The sequence below is a fragment of the Arachis ipaensis genome, chromosome B7 (genome assembly GCF_059453495.1).
Source record: "Arachis ipaensis isolate K30076 ecotype BB chromosome B7, ASM5945349v1, whole genome shotgun sequence".
Classification (NCBI taxonomy): Eukaryota; Viridiplantae; Streptophyta; class Magnoliopsida; order Fabales; family Fabaceae; genus Arachis; species Arachis ipaensis.
The window spans coordinates 9,368,253-9,385,764 of record NC_142442.1 but is presented as its reverse complement, the minus strand read 5'-3'; the positions used below and the strand labels follow the sequence as shown (position 1 = coordinate 9,385,764).

At 35.6% G+C, this 17,512-nt stretch overlaps 1 protein-coding gene and 2 pseudogenes across 1 annotated transcript; all 3 read left to right on the top strand.

Annotated features, from left to right (window-relative positions):
- Positions 1-1,557: 1,557 nt before the first annotated feature.
- LOC107606669 (protein DETOXIFICATION 14 pseudogene) lies at positions 1,558-2,625 on the top strand (annotated as a pseudogene).
- A 4,723-nt stretch (positions 2,626-7,348) lies between these two features.
- On the top strand, positions 7,349-8,271 carry LOC148550301 (uncharacterized; annotated as a pseudogene).
- Positions 8,272-8,283: 12 nt separating this feature from the next.
- Positions 8,284-8,835, top strand: LOC148550300 (uncharacterized). Its single transcript, XM_088494417.1, has one exon. The coding sequence runs from the start codon at positions 8,284-8,286 to the stop codon at positions 8,833-8,835; it is 552 nt and encodes a 183-aa protein (XP_088350543.1).
- The last annotated feature ends 8,677 nt before the right edge of the window (positions 8,836-17,512 follow it).

The window sequence follows — 17,512 nt, the reverse complement described above, 5'->3', positions numbered from 1 at the left end:
TGACCTTATCGGTGGAGTGTATTCTGGGGCGAAAAAGGATAATCTCATGAGAATGCTTTTATTAAAAGACAAATGAGAATATAAATCTCAACCATTAAATCAGAATAAACAGCTGATGAGATTAAATTTTTTAAAAATTTGTGTCCTCTTAAACTAATTTGTCCTCAATTTCTATATTACTATCATATCTTTTTTTATTTTTTTGTATTAGTTCCTCTTTCTAATTTTATGAATGTCATTTTAAATTATTAATTTGCTTCCTGTTGACGTTTACCTTTGCCTTTTAACATTAATCAAATTCTCTCATGAGTAGTGTGAGTAGATTGCTATCTAGAGAAAAGAGGAGATGAATTCTTAGTTAAGTGAAAGAAAAAGACAAATAAAACACTTTAATTTTTAAAATATTAAATATATTTAAATTATTTTTTCTAATTTAATTTTGTTAGATAATTAATTAAGATACCAGCTAATTATAACAAACTATTAGCGGGTTATAAAAAAGTTGAGAAAATACTAAAAACATGTAATTTATTTCAAAAATTAATTTTATTATCAAATAAAACTGAAAATCAAAAGATATAATAAAATAAAAAGAGTACTTTTATGTATATAAAAAAATAATGTGCGCATAAAAAATTAATTATTAAATTAAATAAGTCATTATATATCTATTTATATATAAATATGTGTAATGTTTAACTTATTTTTAATGTGTATTTATTTATTTAATATTTTAACATATATTTTATATTAGTAGTTAATTTTAAAATACACTTAATATAGTTATATATGCTTATATGGTAATATTTATTTTTCATCGCAAATTACACGACAAAGTTAAGATAATTAACTTATTTAATGTGAACGTATAGCTTATAATTGATCACTAAATTTTATTTCCAGACAATTTGATCTTAAGCAGATGATGATGATGAGAGATTTCATTAGTTTTGTGTATAAACCACCTTAACTAAAAATATATGTATTCTGCTCTTAGAAGTACAAATATTTAGGCAAATTAAAGTAGAATCAAATTAGGCATGCTTTAATTTAGTTATTTGTGAATTCTATTTACTTCACTAACTCACTATCATCTTAACCAGTTAGTTTCTTTATCAAATTCATAATAAAATACAATATATATATATGTCTCTATATAGCTAGTAGGTGTGTGTATTTAGGGAATAATGGAACATACATAGAGACCTAATAGCTTAATTGGTTAACTTTACACAATGTCGATATAATTAATTTCTAAACAAAAGTTTATTGTAATTTTCCATATCTGATAATTAAAGTGACGAAGCTTAGCTATTTTATTGATTCATCATATCACAACAATAAGAGGGGTTTTCTTCTATAATACTATCTGAAACAATTAACAATGATATATTAAATATTAAGTGAAACAATGATCAAGTGAAACATTAATACCTTGCCGCATGCTATAAATAGTTTAGTCTCTAAGTGTGTATATTCAAAATCTTTTCAACGAAAGCAACCATACGAAAAAGCCAAAGTCTGTGTTTTTGGTATTTCAAGAACCTTCTTTAAGACATGGAAGCGGGTCTTTTGTTGCCAGAAGGTAGTGGTTTTTCAGAAACTATAAGATGGAGTATGGTGGCAAAAGAGATTAAAAGTGTTGGTTATTTAGCATTTCCTATGATAACCGTTAATTTGTCAACTTATTTTCTCCAAATAATTTTCATCATGATGATTAGTCATATGGAAAAACTTGCTCTTTCTAGCACAGCTATTGCTACTTCTCTTTGTGCTGTTTCTAGCTTCAGTGTTATTGTAAGTATTTTTTCTCTTATCTCATATCATAGTCTTCAAATTTTTGTTTCAAAATTAACTGTTTTATTATTTTGTTTTATCAAACAGTTTGGAATGTCATGTGCATTGGAAACTCTAGGTGGCTAAGTCTATGGAGCAAGACAATATAGAAAATTTGGTGTTCTAGTCTACACTGCTATTGTAGCTTTGAGTCTAGCTCGTGTTCCTCTCTCTCTTTTATGGATATGCTTGGGGAAAATAATGATTTTGTGTGGTAAAGACCCTTTGATTTCACAAGAAGCTGGAAAATTTGTTGTGTGCCTTATTCCTGCTTTATTTGCTTATGCTACACTTCACACCTTCGTTCGCTACTTTTTGATGCAAAGTTTGATCTTTCCTTTTGTTATGAGTTCTTGTGTCACTTTTTGCTTTCACATAGTTTTCTGTTGGATACTTGTTTTTCAGTTCCAACTAGGTAACTTAGGAGCAGCATTTTCTATTGGTATTTTATATTGGTTGAATGTGATTTTACTTGGACTATATATGAAATTCTCTGTTCAGTGTGAAAGAACTCGTGCTCCAATCTCCATGGAACTATTCCATGGCCTTGGAGAATTCTTATGCTACGCCGTTCCATTTGCTGGAATGATTTGGTTAGTTTCTTCCTCTAGAATCTGATCTTACTATATACACACATGCGTGTATACGCACGTTTATCAACGTTGATTTGTTTCTATTGTGTTTGATGATCAATGCAGCCTTGAATGGTGGTTATTTGAGCTGCTCACTTTACTTTTTGGGCTTCTACCAAATCTAGAGCTTGAAGCTTCAGTTCTGTCCATAGAGTAAGTAGGACATGGTCATTGAGAATGATAGAGATTTTTATGTTCTACAATCTCAATTGAAATTAGGATAATTGTTAACAAAAATATTATTAAAAGATTTTTAAGTATTGACAAAAATATTATTAAATTAAAATAATGAAGACACATTTAAAGTATTTAAAAACATGAAACAACGTTTGAAGATGTTTATTTTAATAAGTGAATAAAACATATAAATCTTTTTTCATACTTTATTATTTGATATATACTTGTATTAATAATTTCATAAATCAGTTGAATTAATTTTTTTTTATGTTATAAAATAAAACTTATACGTAGATTACTAATTTTTCCTATGTATTTTTTTTATTTGCATAATTATTTTTAAACAATGAATTAAATTATATCATATGTATTTTGTGTTTTCTTTTTATTAGTTATTTTAGTTTTCGTTTTTTTTTTGTTATACCATTCACTTTCACTTTGGGATTAGGCATAAAATACATAAAAATGTTGAGTTTTTTTATTTTTTTACACTTTGAACCAATAAATTTTGCATTTTTTTGGTTTTGTTTTTTTAAAAGATAAAAATAAATAATAAATAATATGATCTTAGTTTTTAAGAATATACATAAAAATAAACTTTTAAAAATCACACTGGTTGCCAACGTTTATATTGGTAGATACATTAACACTCTTCTAAGTTCTAAGCATATGTACACAACACTAGTTTGTAATTTTTATGGGTCTATATATAACAATTTTCTAGCTCTTTGATAGTTTTTAAATCAGTCACATTGAGTAACATTTATAAATTGGTTGATGTTTTTTTTTTTTTTTTTATTGGAGTTTTCAATTATTTATTAAACTGTAATTAGATAATTAATTTTAACTTTGTAGATTTTACTCGGTAGATAATTAGTTTTAATTAGATAAATCGGTTGATGCTTTTTTTTAAATTTTTTTAACTGAAGTTAGCAATTATTACTTTTAATATAATTTTTTTAAACCTGGATTTTTACGTATTTTTGCTAATAATTTTATATAATATTTTTTTATTCTCTTATTTTAAATTTGTTATAGCATGTAATGCTTTCCATTGCTGATTTTATAACTCATTTTTTTTAGCACCACTCTTTTGAGAAATTATAACATTTTATAACATTTATCACCATTATTATGACTTCAAATATTGCATAGAGTGTCTATATGCATATAAATTACATGTTTTAAATAGTAGACAAACTAAACTACCCTTACTAAAAGACTTAAATAAATTTTTAGAATTAATCTTAAAATGATTAAAATATGCTTTTAGAATAAAAATTATCTAATTATATTAAAAATTGTAAATTTTAATTTTTAAAAAGACTAAAATACTCCTATAATTAATTTATAAAAGAGTAAAATAATATTTGAAAATTAATTTAAAAAGGATTAAAAAGACTAAAATGTCATTTGACATTAATTTAAAAAAACAAAACTACCATTATAGTATTAATTAATAATTTTCGATTGTATTATAAATTAAAAATTTGATTTTTATTTTAAAAATATTAAATTACTCTATTGATTAGTTTTTAAAACACTAAAATAATATGTTAGAATTAATTCATGAACCTTCATATCCACAATGCATTACCCAACTAATAACTTTTTATGCACTTACCTAACAGTTCACACATGACCAACAATTAAAAAGGCACACAACAATGATACATCGGAAATGGATCCTTTCCAATTTTTTCAACATTTGACAAAATATAGTGCAATCTCTCACTTTTGATTTTAATAATGAGACCAAAAATAAATAAAAGAAAGAATGTGATGAATTGTTAGATTAAACACTGCACATCATCCAGTTTTTTATTCATTGGAGAGGATCCACTCTCCTAATACATCCCATCTCATGTTAGGTGTTATAGCTTACACCTATCAAGATGAGGAGAATGATGCACCTCATACTTTTTGTCTTGTTGTCTCTTTCACATATTTGACACGTGTTAATGGTATTGATGAGTTGGCAAAATTCAGATTGCTTTATTACCGTTCCAAGGATGTGTAGGTTTTATATAGAAATTTCACTTTTACACTAGTTGGGGTTTATCTTGTAAATATGTAATATTGTTATGCCAAAACATAAAAAACTTGTTTTATTTTGTTTTCTGTGCATTGTATTGGGCCTTTTGTTGTACTAATCCTCAAGGCTTGTGGTTTTTGAACCCATACTTTATGCTTTAATATGGTAAATGTGATTTATATTTGATTTTTGTGATAATCAAGATTTTAGTTGAGTAGCTAAATATATTACTTCTTAATATGTTTTAATGATGACTAAGTGATGTATTATATAATAATTATGTCTTAATGTAATTAAGTTATTTTAACTATTAAAAGAAATTTATTCTATACAAATTATTATAAGTTTTTAAAACTGTTGAATCGATTAACTTAAACTTATACAGTTCCAAGAAACAAATAATTTTGAACAAAGATATTTAAGATTCTTAAATAGAGTTTAGATTTATGACAAATTAATTATTGATCTGTTCGACCAAAAAATACTGTAAAAAAAATATATATTCGAGGGGTCTGTTGATTTTTTTCTTATATAAATTAACTCTTAAAAGAAACACAATAATCAAAGTAATAGAGTAGTTATTCGTGGGTTAACTTTGCATCGAATATAATGATGGGAGTTATGTAAAATAAAGATATTATTATTGTTAAATTCAGATATAATAATGAGGGTAGTGTAAAATAAAATATTATTATTATTAAATCAAGATATTAGATTACCCATCTTTTTACCAAAAATAGAAAAAAAAAATCCTTATATTTTAAAAGCTCTTGAAAAAAAATTGACTTTTCGGTTTTCACCGCCACCACTCTTTTCAGGTACACTTATACGTTTTCTACACCGAGAATCCTCAACCGTGAAGAGAGGTTACGAGAATCACAGTGGTTTTAGTTCATACTTCATACATTAACAGTTAACACATGCACAACACCAAAATTTGAAAAAACCAATAAAAATAGAAACTTTAAAAAAGATCACGTTCTTAATAAAAAAAATTAGAAAACCGAGTTCACTGTTAACTAGATTATGTTTTTATCAATAATAGGCTTACTATTGTAATTATTTTTCAGTGAGAGTACATAAAGAGTACATAGTATATAAGGTGTAATAACTCAACAAATATTTTCTAAGGGATTTTTCATTCTCTTCAACAATGAAAAGAATCCCTTAAAAAATATTTATTGAGTTATTACACCTTATATACTATATACTCTTTATATACTCTCACTAAAAAATAATTACAATAATAAGCCTATTATTGATAAAAAAAAAAAATCTAGATAACATTCACCTCGATGCTTTCATTTACGTCAAGCTTTCATCTGGAAGAAATTTTAAGCTTTATGATCAAAGGAAGATTCTCCAATGCCATTGAAAGTGATACGTCACTAGGGCTGGCAATGGGCAGGGTAGGGTAGGGTAGGGTCTACCCGCGGGTTGAAAATTCTATTAAAACTCTACCCTACCCTACCAGCGGGTTGAGAATCTCTCAACCCTAACCCTATCCGCACCCTAAAGTTCTAAACCCTACCCTATCCTACCCTACCCGCAAAAATATCAAATTTTTTCAAAGTAAATATAAAATTCAATCATTTCAAATTTTATACATATTAATAACATAAAAAACAACAAACTAATGCTCTAAATTACTAAATTAACTAACTAGTTTAGTGGTTGTTCACTTATTGTAAGTCATTACATAAGAGAGGTTGTGGGTTTAACTCTCACTTCCTTCACTATATATCTAATTTTTATAAAATATGTGTTATATTTGAGGTGCGGGTAGGGTATCCTACCCTACCCGAACGGGTTGGACCGGGTTGGGTACCCGCGGGTAGGGTATGAATTGCCAGCCCTATACGTCACCACTATCCTCGGCCGCCCGGAAAGCTCTGCACATGAACAGATAAGATCGGCCTCGCCCATTTGAAAATAGAGAACGTGCTTAACAAACCTAATCACCAAAACAGAATACCATAACCAACCTATAAATTCGGACTTATCCACATTAAACGGGTAAAACAGCTTCTATAAAACCGAACTAATATACTCGGCTAAGGATCAGGTTCCATTCTCAGTCTTCTATTCTTTACTTAACTGATTTACTAAAGATCATTATTGACTTGAGTGTCGGAGTATCTTTTGCAGGTATTTTTGCCGCTGTGTTCGATCCAGGCCGACGTATAGTTCTTCCTCTCCGACAGTCGCCTGCTCGGAATTGCTAAAGCTCGGCCACCCCAGTACCAGGATGAATCACTTAGCGCCCACCGTGGGCTCGGAATATATCTGACCTCACCATCCATTTTATTTAGTGTCTTACCTCGTTTTGCAGGATTCCCGATCCTCGAACATGGCTGACAATGGGAACCCCCAACCCACACAGGCAGAGCTCCTAGCTCAAATCGCCGAACTCCAGGCGGAGGTGCAGATAGCTGAATTGTCCGCACAGAACAATGGAAAGCACGAAGGAGAAAGCTCTAAAAGCTCGGCGCAGGGCAACGCAGATTCCCTGAACATCACTCCACCAAAGGAGAAGCTCACCCTTGAGAACCCCTTTTCTGACGAGATCACTAAGTTCTAGATGCCAAAAAACTTTGTACTACCTACGGCGCTGGAACCATACAAGGGGTTCGGTTACCCCCGAGCTCATGTCAAAAAGTTTCAATCCATGATATTTTTTAACGACGCTAACAATGAGCCGGTGCTTTGTCGGGCTTTTCCCACTTATCTTGATGGTGCTGCATTACTGTGATTTTCTAAACTGTCTGCAGGTTCAATTTCCTCCTTTGAGGAACTGGCGAGATCCTTTATTGACTATTTTGCTGCATCGAGAATTTATGTCCATGGATCAGACTACCTAGGCACAATCAAGCAAGGCCAACATGAGAGTTTAAAGAACTACATCACCAGATTTTTCGAGGCTACTATGGAGATCCAAGACTTGGATCCGGCTGTCCACCTGCATGCCCTTAAGGCCGGCCTCCGACCAGGCAAATTCCGGGAAACTATTGCAATAACAAAACCAAAAACACTAGAGGAGTTCCGAGAAAGGCTGCAGGTCAAATGGAGATCGAAGAACTTCGCGAGGCCCAAAAGTCGGACAAACAACCACAACGGAGAGATGAGAAAAAAGCTTTCAGACCACCAGGCAACAAGGATACAAAGAGACCCTTCAAACTCACACCAAAATACAACACGTATACCAGATTCAATACCAAGAGAGAAAACATCATCAAAGAAATTCTCAACGCCAAAATCGTAAAACCACCAGCTCGAGCAGGGAACTACCAGGACCAAAGGTTCGTGGATCGAAGCAAGCATTGCGCTTTCCATCAGAAGTTCGGCCACACCACGAACGACTGTATCGTCGCAAAAGACCTCCTAGAAAGACTGGCACGCCAAGGGCTCCTAGACAAATATGTCGAAGGCCGGAAAGCCAGAGGAGCATACTCGGATAGGGACGAGCACAAACAAGCAATGACAAACAAGAACAAAAAAGAACAGACAACTCCCGATCCACCAAGAGGAATCATTAGCCACATATCAGGGGGGTACACAGGCGGAGGTGAAACGAACTCGGCCAGAAAATGAAGCTACAGGGCGATGCTGGCAATCGAGGGAACATTGCAGCCAAAGAAGGAGAAGGACCCAGATGTCACAATATCCTTCAACCAAGCAGACTTCAGATCGGCAAGCCCTAACCTTGATGACCCAATAGTGATCTCCATCCAGGTCGGAGAGCTGTTGGTAAGGAAAACACTGCTGGACCCAGGTAGTAGCGCTGATGTTTTGTTTTATTCTACCTTCAAAAAGATGAAGTTATCAGAAAAACTAATACAGCCCTCCTCGGGAGAGCTAATTGGGTTCTCCGGAGAAAGGGTCCCAATCATGGGACATATATGGCTAAGGACCACAATGGGAGAGATCCCTATGTCGAAGTCCATTGATATTCAGTACCTAATAGTAGATTGTTATAGCCCTTATAATATTATAATTGGGAGACCCGCCTTGAATATATTCAAAGCGGTAGTGTCCATGTTACACCTGTGTGTTAAGTTTCCAGTGCAGGAAAACAGAATAGCAACAGTGTACGCTGATCACCAAGAAGCCCGGCAGTGCTACAATGCTAGTCTAAAGCAAATCCAAATGAAATAAATAGCTCGGCCCTAAGTCCAAGCGATACACAATTCTGCCGAAGCCACAATGCTAGCCGACCTCGACCCAAGAGAAGACCTCGGCGAGCGATCCCAACCAATGGACAACTTGCACCGGGTAACATTAACATCAGATGAAAAGCAGTATACTCACATCGGAGAAGCACTGAAGGGGGATGAGCGAACAAAACTCATACATATACTGCGCCAGAACGCCGACCTATTCGCGTGGACGCCGGACGACATGCCGGGAATAAACCTGGAGGTTATTTGCCACAAACTAGCGATTGATAAGATAGTCCGACCAGTGGCACAAAAGAAACGAAACCTCAGAGAGGAGAAAAAACAAGCAGCACTTGAAGAAACCAAGAAACTCCTCAATGCAGGCTTCATCAGAGAGATCCGTTCACCACATGGCTATCAAATGTGGTAATGGTAAGGAAAAACTCAGGTAAATGGCGCATGTGCGTCGACTTTACAAATTTAAACAAAGCCTGCCCTAAAGATGCATATCCATTACCTTGCATTGACAAGTTAGTTGATAATGCTTCTGGTTTCAAAACCTTGAGTTTTATGGATGCATACTCTGGTTATAACCAGATTTTGATGCACCCAGAGGACCAAAACAAAATAGCTTTTATAACAGAACATGGAAATTTTTGTTACAAGGTAATGCCTTTCGGCTTAAAGAATGCAGGTGCGACTTATCAAAGATTAATGGACAAAGTATTTCAACAGCAGATAGGCCGGAATATAGAGGTCTATGTCGATGATATGGTAGCAAAAATGCCTGCACAAGGGTCACACTGTGATGACTTGGTAGAAGTTTTCAACTAACTCTGAGCATATAACATGAGGCTTAACCCTGACAAATGTGCTTTTGGAGTCCAAGGAGGGAAATTCCTCAGCTTCATACTAACCTCACGAGGTATAGAAGCCAACCCAGAGAAATGCAATGCAGTCCTGAGCATGACAAGCCCAAAAACAGTAAAAGACGTTTAGCAATTAGCAGGGAGAATAGTCGCCCTATCATGTTTCCTACCCGCAGTGGCAAACCGATCTTATCATTTCTTCCAGACATTCTCTAAGGGCAAGAAATTCACATGGATGGAGGAATGTGAAAACTCCTTTATGGAACTCAAATAGCTCTTAACATCACCTCCAATACTTCAGAGACCAGAGGCAGGTAAGCCGTTGTATTTGTATTTATCAGTATCTAACCATGCCATAAGCTCGGTCCTAGTAATGGAAACAGGAAAAAAGCAAAACCCAGTATACTTCATTAGTAAGGTACTACAACCAACAAAAACAAGATATCCGAAGATAGAGCAGCTAGCGCTGGCACTAATCACCACGACAAGACGATTGCGACATTACTTTCAAAACCACACAATCATAGTACGAACAGACCAACCATTAAGGCAGATATTAACCAGAACCGAGCTTGCTGGACGGTTAATAAGTGGTCAATCGAACTCTCCGAGTTCGACATTCAGTACGAGTCGAGAAAAACTCTCAAGTCACAAGTACTTGCCGACTTTGTATCGGAAATGACTAATGAAACACAATACACAGCAGCCAATTAGAGTATACATGTAGATGTAGCATCAAACAGAGAAGGAAGCGGAGCTGGGGTATTGCTAAAAGAAGAAGAGAAAGTGATAGCCGAGCAATCACTGTAATTCCGCTTCAATGCAAGTAACAACCAAGCAGAGTATGAATCCCTGCTAGCAGGACTAAAGCTCGCCCAACAACTCAGGATACCTCAAATAACAGTTTACTGCGACTCATCACTGGTAGTACATCAAATCAAAGGCGAGTACCAGGTAAAAGATCCTTTGTTAGAGAAATATTGGCTCATAACATAGGATCTCATCTCAAAGTTTAGTAAATTTGATATTATTCATGTGAATCGAGAACAAAACACCAGAGCCGACGTGTTATCCAAGTTAGCCACAACAAGGCAAGCGGAAAACACACCGGCCATGTCCTAACTAACACTCAACAAGCCGAGCTTTGAGCAGGACACAATCTTAAGCATCATGCAGGTACCAGATTGGAGAACACCTTTTCTCAATTACATCAACACAGGTGCCATACCAAACGAGGAGCCGAACTTGCCACTCTTCCGAAGAAGAGCAAGTTTCTATACAGTACTCGAAAATACCCTGTACAGGCGAGGACACTCCCAACCACTCCTTAAATACATCAGCAATGAGGAAGCCGAAGATGTTATGGCAGAAACGCACGAAGGGGTTTGTGGAAACCACATCGGCGGCCAAGCATTGGCTACATAGATATTGTGAACAGGATACTATTGGCCGACGATAAAAAGGGACTGTATTTCGAAAGTCAAGGCATGTGATAACTGTCAAAAGCACGCCACCCTCTCAGAGACCCCAGCCGAGGAGCTCCACACCATAGAGGTAAGCTGGCCTTTCGATAGGTGGGGATTGGACATCCTTGGACCTTTTCTGAAAGCGTCAGGCCAGGTAAAGTTTCTTTTAGTATCAATAGACTATTTCTCTAAGTGGATAGAAGCACAACCACTAGCACATATAACGGCAGAGAAAGTGCGATCTTTCTTATGGAAAAATATTATATGTAGATACGGTATCCCAAGAGAGATAATCTCGGATAACGGGAGACAATTTACAGACAATAAACTCGCTGCCTTTCTAAAAAATTTTAACATTAAGCATTATTTCAGCTCAGTCGAGCACCCGCAAACCAATGGGCAAGTTGAATCAGCTAACAAAATTATCTTGCAGGGATTAAAGAAAAAGCTCGGCGAGGCTAAAGGGGAATGGGCCGACCTCATTCCAGAAATCCTATGGAGCTAAGATACCACCATTCAATCTGCTACAGGAGAAACTCCTTTCAAGCTGGTATATGGTGCAGAAGCACTAATCCTAGTAGAGGTCAGCGTCCCAACATTAAGGACCGAGCTTTATGATCAATCGAACAACTTGCAAGCTCGAACAGCCGAGCTGGATCTCGTAGAAGAAGAAAGAGACATCTCAGCCATAAAGCAACGAGCCAGGAAGCAATTCATAGAGCGAAGACACAACAAAAGAGTAGTTCATAGGTCCTTCAATAAAGGAGACCTCGTACTCAGACGAACAGAAGAAGCTCGGAAACCTCCATCACATGGTAAATTAGCAGCAAATTGGGAGGGACCTTTTCGAGTTCTCCAGAATCTCGGAAAGGGGGCTTACAAGCTAGAAACTCTTAAAGGAGATCAACTTCCAGGAACATCGAATGTCTCCTCATTAAGGGAATATCAATCATGACACATGCTGTAAATTCGCGAATGATGGTACTCTTTTTCCCCTTCAAAGGTTTTTTTCCAAAACAAATGGGTTTTACTCGGAGAGGGTTTTAACGAGGTCGGACGCCACAAATCATTACACAAATGTCACTTACATTGCAAGCAAAACATTTATGTTATCATAAGCAGTTACTATATATTTCAGTCAACAACAGTTAAAATAATCCGAGCTTCATACTCGGCAACTATATTTCAGTCAATAACATTCAAAATAATCCGATCCTCATACCCGGAAACCAAAATACGTGCGCCGAGCATAGTACTCGGAAAGATCCAAACAACAACAGCAAATCAAGTCTTCTCAACGAACCCTAAGGGCTTACTCCGCCATACCTCCTATATTAGAGCTACTGCTCTCCTTATTGATAATCTCATCATTCAAAAAATGGCCATCGACGGCCATCTTCAATACGTAAATGCCATTGCTATTGCAAAACAAAACTACTATCATAACTTTGTCAAAATATTATGTCTTATAAAAGGCTAAACAGTCACCATCAAACCGAGCTCTATACTCAGAAACCAAAAAAAGTACAACTGAGAACAATACTCGGAATTATCCAAAAACAAACAAGTTAAATACAAATTCTAAAGGCCAAAGTACTATATACAGAGCTTACAAAATAAAGCATAAATAAAGGCCTAATCTGCCTTATCACCAATGCTGGACTCCTCACTATCACTTCCAGCAGCAGTCTCGTCATCCACAAGCTGATCATTCACGACCACCTTCATAACATCAAGCCTCGAAGGATCAGCTTCCGGGTAAAGCACCTTGACCTGAGAAACGGTACGCTCAAAACCTTGAGCAAAAGCCTCGTAGATTCCACTTTCCAATTCTTTGATCCGAGCAGAAAGCTGATCATTCTCGGACCCCATAACCTTCAGCTTTTTAGAGGATGTCTTGTGCATCTTCCTCTCATCAGCCAATTCCAGCTCTTTCTTCTCCACAGAAGAAGAGAGCTCAGCAATCTTTTTCTCCTTTTCCTGGATGATGCCAGATAGCTCCTCAACACAGGAAGCCTCCTTCTCCTCCCGGCCCAAAGCAAGCTCCTGTGCCCTACCAATGGCCACAATACGAGCACCAATCACCTACAAAAAGAAAAACAATCAAAGGGCAACATCAACAGAAAACTATATACAGCACTACAGCAAAAACCTGTACCTGAAGAAATCGGCTAACACCAGCTCGGCCAACTTCGTCAATCATCTTCATGTCATCCGGGAAACATCAAAGTTCATCAGCCATGGTACTAAAAGGATACAGCTTTGCCCACAGAGATCTAGCATGTTCATTTTCATCATATCCATGGAGCCTTTTCTGTGATTCGTATGCAGACTCAACCATCTGCAGTATCATGGACGACTCCCCTTTACCTTCTCAGACCTCAGCAAGGCTACCTTGAACTTGTCCTCTCTTCCTCTTATACTTCTGCCCAGGACCATATTGAACCAAAGCAGCAGGAACTTTCCCAACATTAGAAGAAACATCTTTCTCACCTTTCTTGCATTGATTGAAGTAAGATTTCAAACCCGTAGTGGTGATGGTAGGAGCTTTCTCGGCTGCAAATCACAAACAACCAAATCAGGAACAACAGATCAAAACAGAAAAGGAAACAAACATAGTAAAACAAATTACCTATGTGATCATACACAGCCTGCCTATCAGTATCCCATTTCAATATTTCAGCAATCGACAACAAACCTTTCGGACCCAAAGACTTAAACAAAAAATCCATCGCGATATCATCGTCAAGAAGCCTATCATCTACATCCAGTGCTTGATATGGCTCGGCACACCAAAATAAAGGGAACCTTTCGACTAAATGCTCGTTCAGATAGAAGGGGAAATCCTCGGGTACACTCCTAACCTTTACAAACATAGATTTGAAGTCCTTAAATGAGGACTTATATAGGCCAAATATAGCCCGGCGGGGATAGCTGCTAAGGTTACCCACAAGTGTAACGACCCAATTTTCAGTACGCCTAGGACATACCGGAAACTGAGCGCTACCAATTTGTCATCCTAATTATTATCTATTATTTATTATATGAGCCTGATTTGTTGTTAAAAGCGTAGTTAGTTTGCGAGGTACTTTAATTTTTTTTTTAAAAATGTTTGGATTAATAAACAGAATCATTTATAATCAATTCACAAATAATAACAGATAAAACAGTTATAAACAACCACACATAAATATATCACATGTAGTTGACAACACTCGGTGATTCAGCCTTTATTAGAGTATAAACTTTTAGTTAGAACACCCCATGGATATAGCTAGATAATAACTATATACATATATATACATACAACGTCCCACGCCCTGACCTGTTCAAGAAGTCCCTAAGCTGGCACCCAGGCTAGCCTAGACTATATACTCACCTAGTCCCTCTAAACTACTAAAGCGAGGGAAAGTACGCTCTAAGTCTTCAAAACTCAAGTCAGGTGGAACTTCATCAAAAAGTAGAACATCATTTGTTACTCCTCTGCACGATCAGACATTGCCATATGACGTCTCTCTGGTACCTCATCAAGTAGCCACACAATAGGAGTCTCGTACACAGGATTTAGGTTAAAGTTCACGTACAAACGGGGTGCAAACATTGGCTGGTCTCACAGTATATACATATAAACAGAGAATGAGATTCACCCTAGACTCAGAAGACTACCTAGAGCGGAATCCTTTTTGGGAACGATCGTCAGCGAACTACGGAAGGGTACTCATGCTTCCATCTGAAGGGGGAAGGGAGAGAGAAGGGGTAAGAACTGGGGAGTTCTTAGTAGGGCCAGGGTTATTAATTAAGTTCATTAATTCTATGTTGTTTAGCAGATAAATAGCAGAATACAGAAAAGCAGTAAATAGAAGATACAGATAAATAGAGAAGATAGAGAAAACATATAACAGAATACAAACAAAAGGATACAAGAAAATAACAGGAACACAGACACAGAGAATAGAATACAAATAAAGAAAGCATACATTCGTGCAATAATCATAATAGAGAAAATGCACAACCAAGTATGATGCATGTGTAGCCCTAGCGCAGGTAATGAGCTCATTTGTCAGTTTCTACCCGCTCCCGACGTAACCCGAAGCAGCTGAAACGGGTATGGATTTCCAGTCAGCATAAGTACAGTTCTCACTAACTGACGTATGCGTCATATCCTCTGTAAGCAAACTCTGCCTTACAGGTGACGGCATTCCAGCCGTGTATGAAATAATATCCTCTGCAAGTGATCCCAGGTTATCAGTTGTAGGTATAGCTCTTAATAGCTGTGTAGCACTGGAAAACGTTCTGTGGTCGTACCACTATCTATCTGACTTCCTTCACGCAGCAGATCATCAAACAAATAATTCTAGAGTTGCCTTAAGGCAACAAATGACCTCTCAATAGGTCATCTGCTCTGATTTCTCTGTTTAACGTTAGTATTTAAAGCTTATGTAAATTTCGGTATGAATAGTTAGCCTGTCCCAAGTATAGGTTCATTAAGTCTATACTGAAATAGTTTAACTTTTCATATAATACCTAACCCTAGTCGCAACTTAAGGACTAACTATGTTGCCCTAGTTCGTTCGCTAGTCTCTGTCTGTTTTTCTGTAATTAAAGTTTTACAGACTTTTTCTTTGGTTTTTATCTTTTCTTTAACTTTCTATCTTTCATTTATCTTTGCCTCAAAGATATGTTCTTACCACTCCTTAAGTGTTTTATGAAGGTAATTATGAGATTCTACGCTTAAAGTTGTCTTTCTAAAGTTTTTACAGAAAACTGCCTTTTCTGCATTATTTTATTATGTTTATTAAAATATTATTTTTAATTAAATATTATTATTTATTATTTTATCATTAAATTTTCGAGAATTACCCCACTTTAACTTTTAACCTTTAAAAATTCACTTTTTACCACCCGTAACTTTTAATATTTCTACTTTTACCACCCTAACTTTCAGAAATTACAAAATAACCCCCAAACACCAAAATATTTACTTCCTTACCCTTTTTAAGATCTAAAAGGTGTTCTTCAATGTTCTTCATCATACTCAAAGTGTTCTTTATGTTCTTCATAAATTCTTCAGATTCTTTCTCTGTTTTTACCCGTTTTTCAGTCTTTTCAGCAACCGGTTTTTACTATAATTCATAATAAATTAGCAGCCACTAAAGCCCCATATTTTATACATGATTTCAACACAAATTGAACCTCAATTTAAGCCTAGGGTTTCAGTTTTTCCAGCAGCTCCAAGAACATAAACTCAAAGCTTGAATTTCATCAAATTTCATCAAAATTTCACCAAATTTTCACCAAGAATCAATCATATATGCAACTAATTTTTAGCACAGCCAAATCATACAAAATTCACACAACTCAAACACAAATAATCAAGATTAATTTCGTGACACCCTACCTGGTTTTGCTGCTCCTAATTCGGTTAGACTTTCAGGTGGTCCTTAAGCACTTTTTCCTCCTAAATCACATCAAGAACAACTTTAAATCCAAAAATCCTCAACTAACCAAATCTCACTCAGCTTGTTAGGAAGTGATTTCTAACCTTAGACTTTCTAGAAATCCATGTTTCTTGGACCTCAAGTCAAGTTAAGCATGATTCCTAAGGAAGAACATCAAGAAAACACATTTCTAAGCATGTTTCCTTGAAACCGAATCAAAAGGGAGATGGTGCAGCCAACTCACCTTGATTCCAGCCTTGATAAGTCATATGATCATGTAGAGAAAGAAGAGAGGATCATTTTGGTTGGATTGAAATTTGGATTGGAGTTTTAGTTAAGCAGAAATCAAGCTTTGAAGATTTGAAACTAAGAACTTTTCTCTCTTTTTCTCTCTTGGAAATTTCGGCCACAAAGTGAAAATGAACCAGACTTGGGAGTCTTGGGGGTGTAGGGTGAGTTTTAATTGCTTGGCTTGGAGGTGAATTAAAATAATATTAAAATATCTCAGGTGTATAGCTACTAAAACTAGGTGTATTGGAACACTTGTAAAAACATCTCTAGAAATTATTTTCTAAGCTACTAGCATAAATGACACTAGTAACATATTTATTATGAGAGTAAAACATGTATAATGAGGCCTTATCATTGCTAAAGTCATCAGAGAGTGTTGGTGCTAAGCTGCACCAGTAAACTGTGAACTCGGTTAAACTGATTTTCTGTTTTAAACTAAAACTAGCCAGGTAACCTTATAATATCATTCAAGAAGCTTCTAATACGAATATAATGATAATATTATCCTATTATCTCTCTTCTCCCATTAATCAAGTCCGGTTCGTCAAACAAAGACTATTTACGAAAAATAGGATTCAAAACTCCTAACCGATACGGTTCAAAAACTAGGT

Excerpts from the sequence above, each read along its gene's own strand:
- LOC148550300 (XM_088494417.1), top strand. The coding sequence starts at position 8,284 with ATGCTGGCAATCGAGGGAACATTGCAGCCAAAGAAGGAGAAGGACCCA.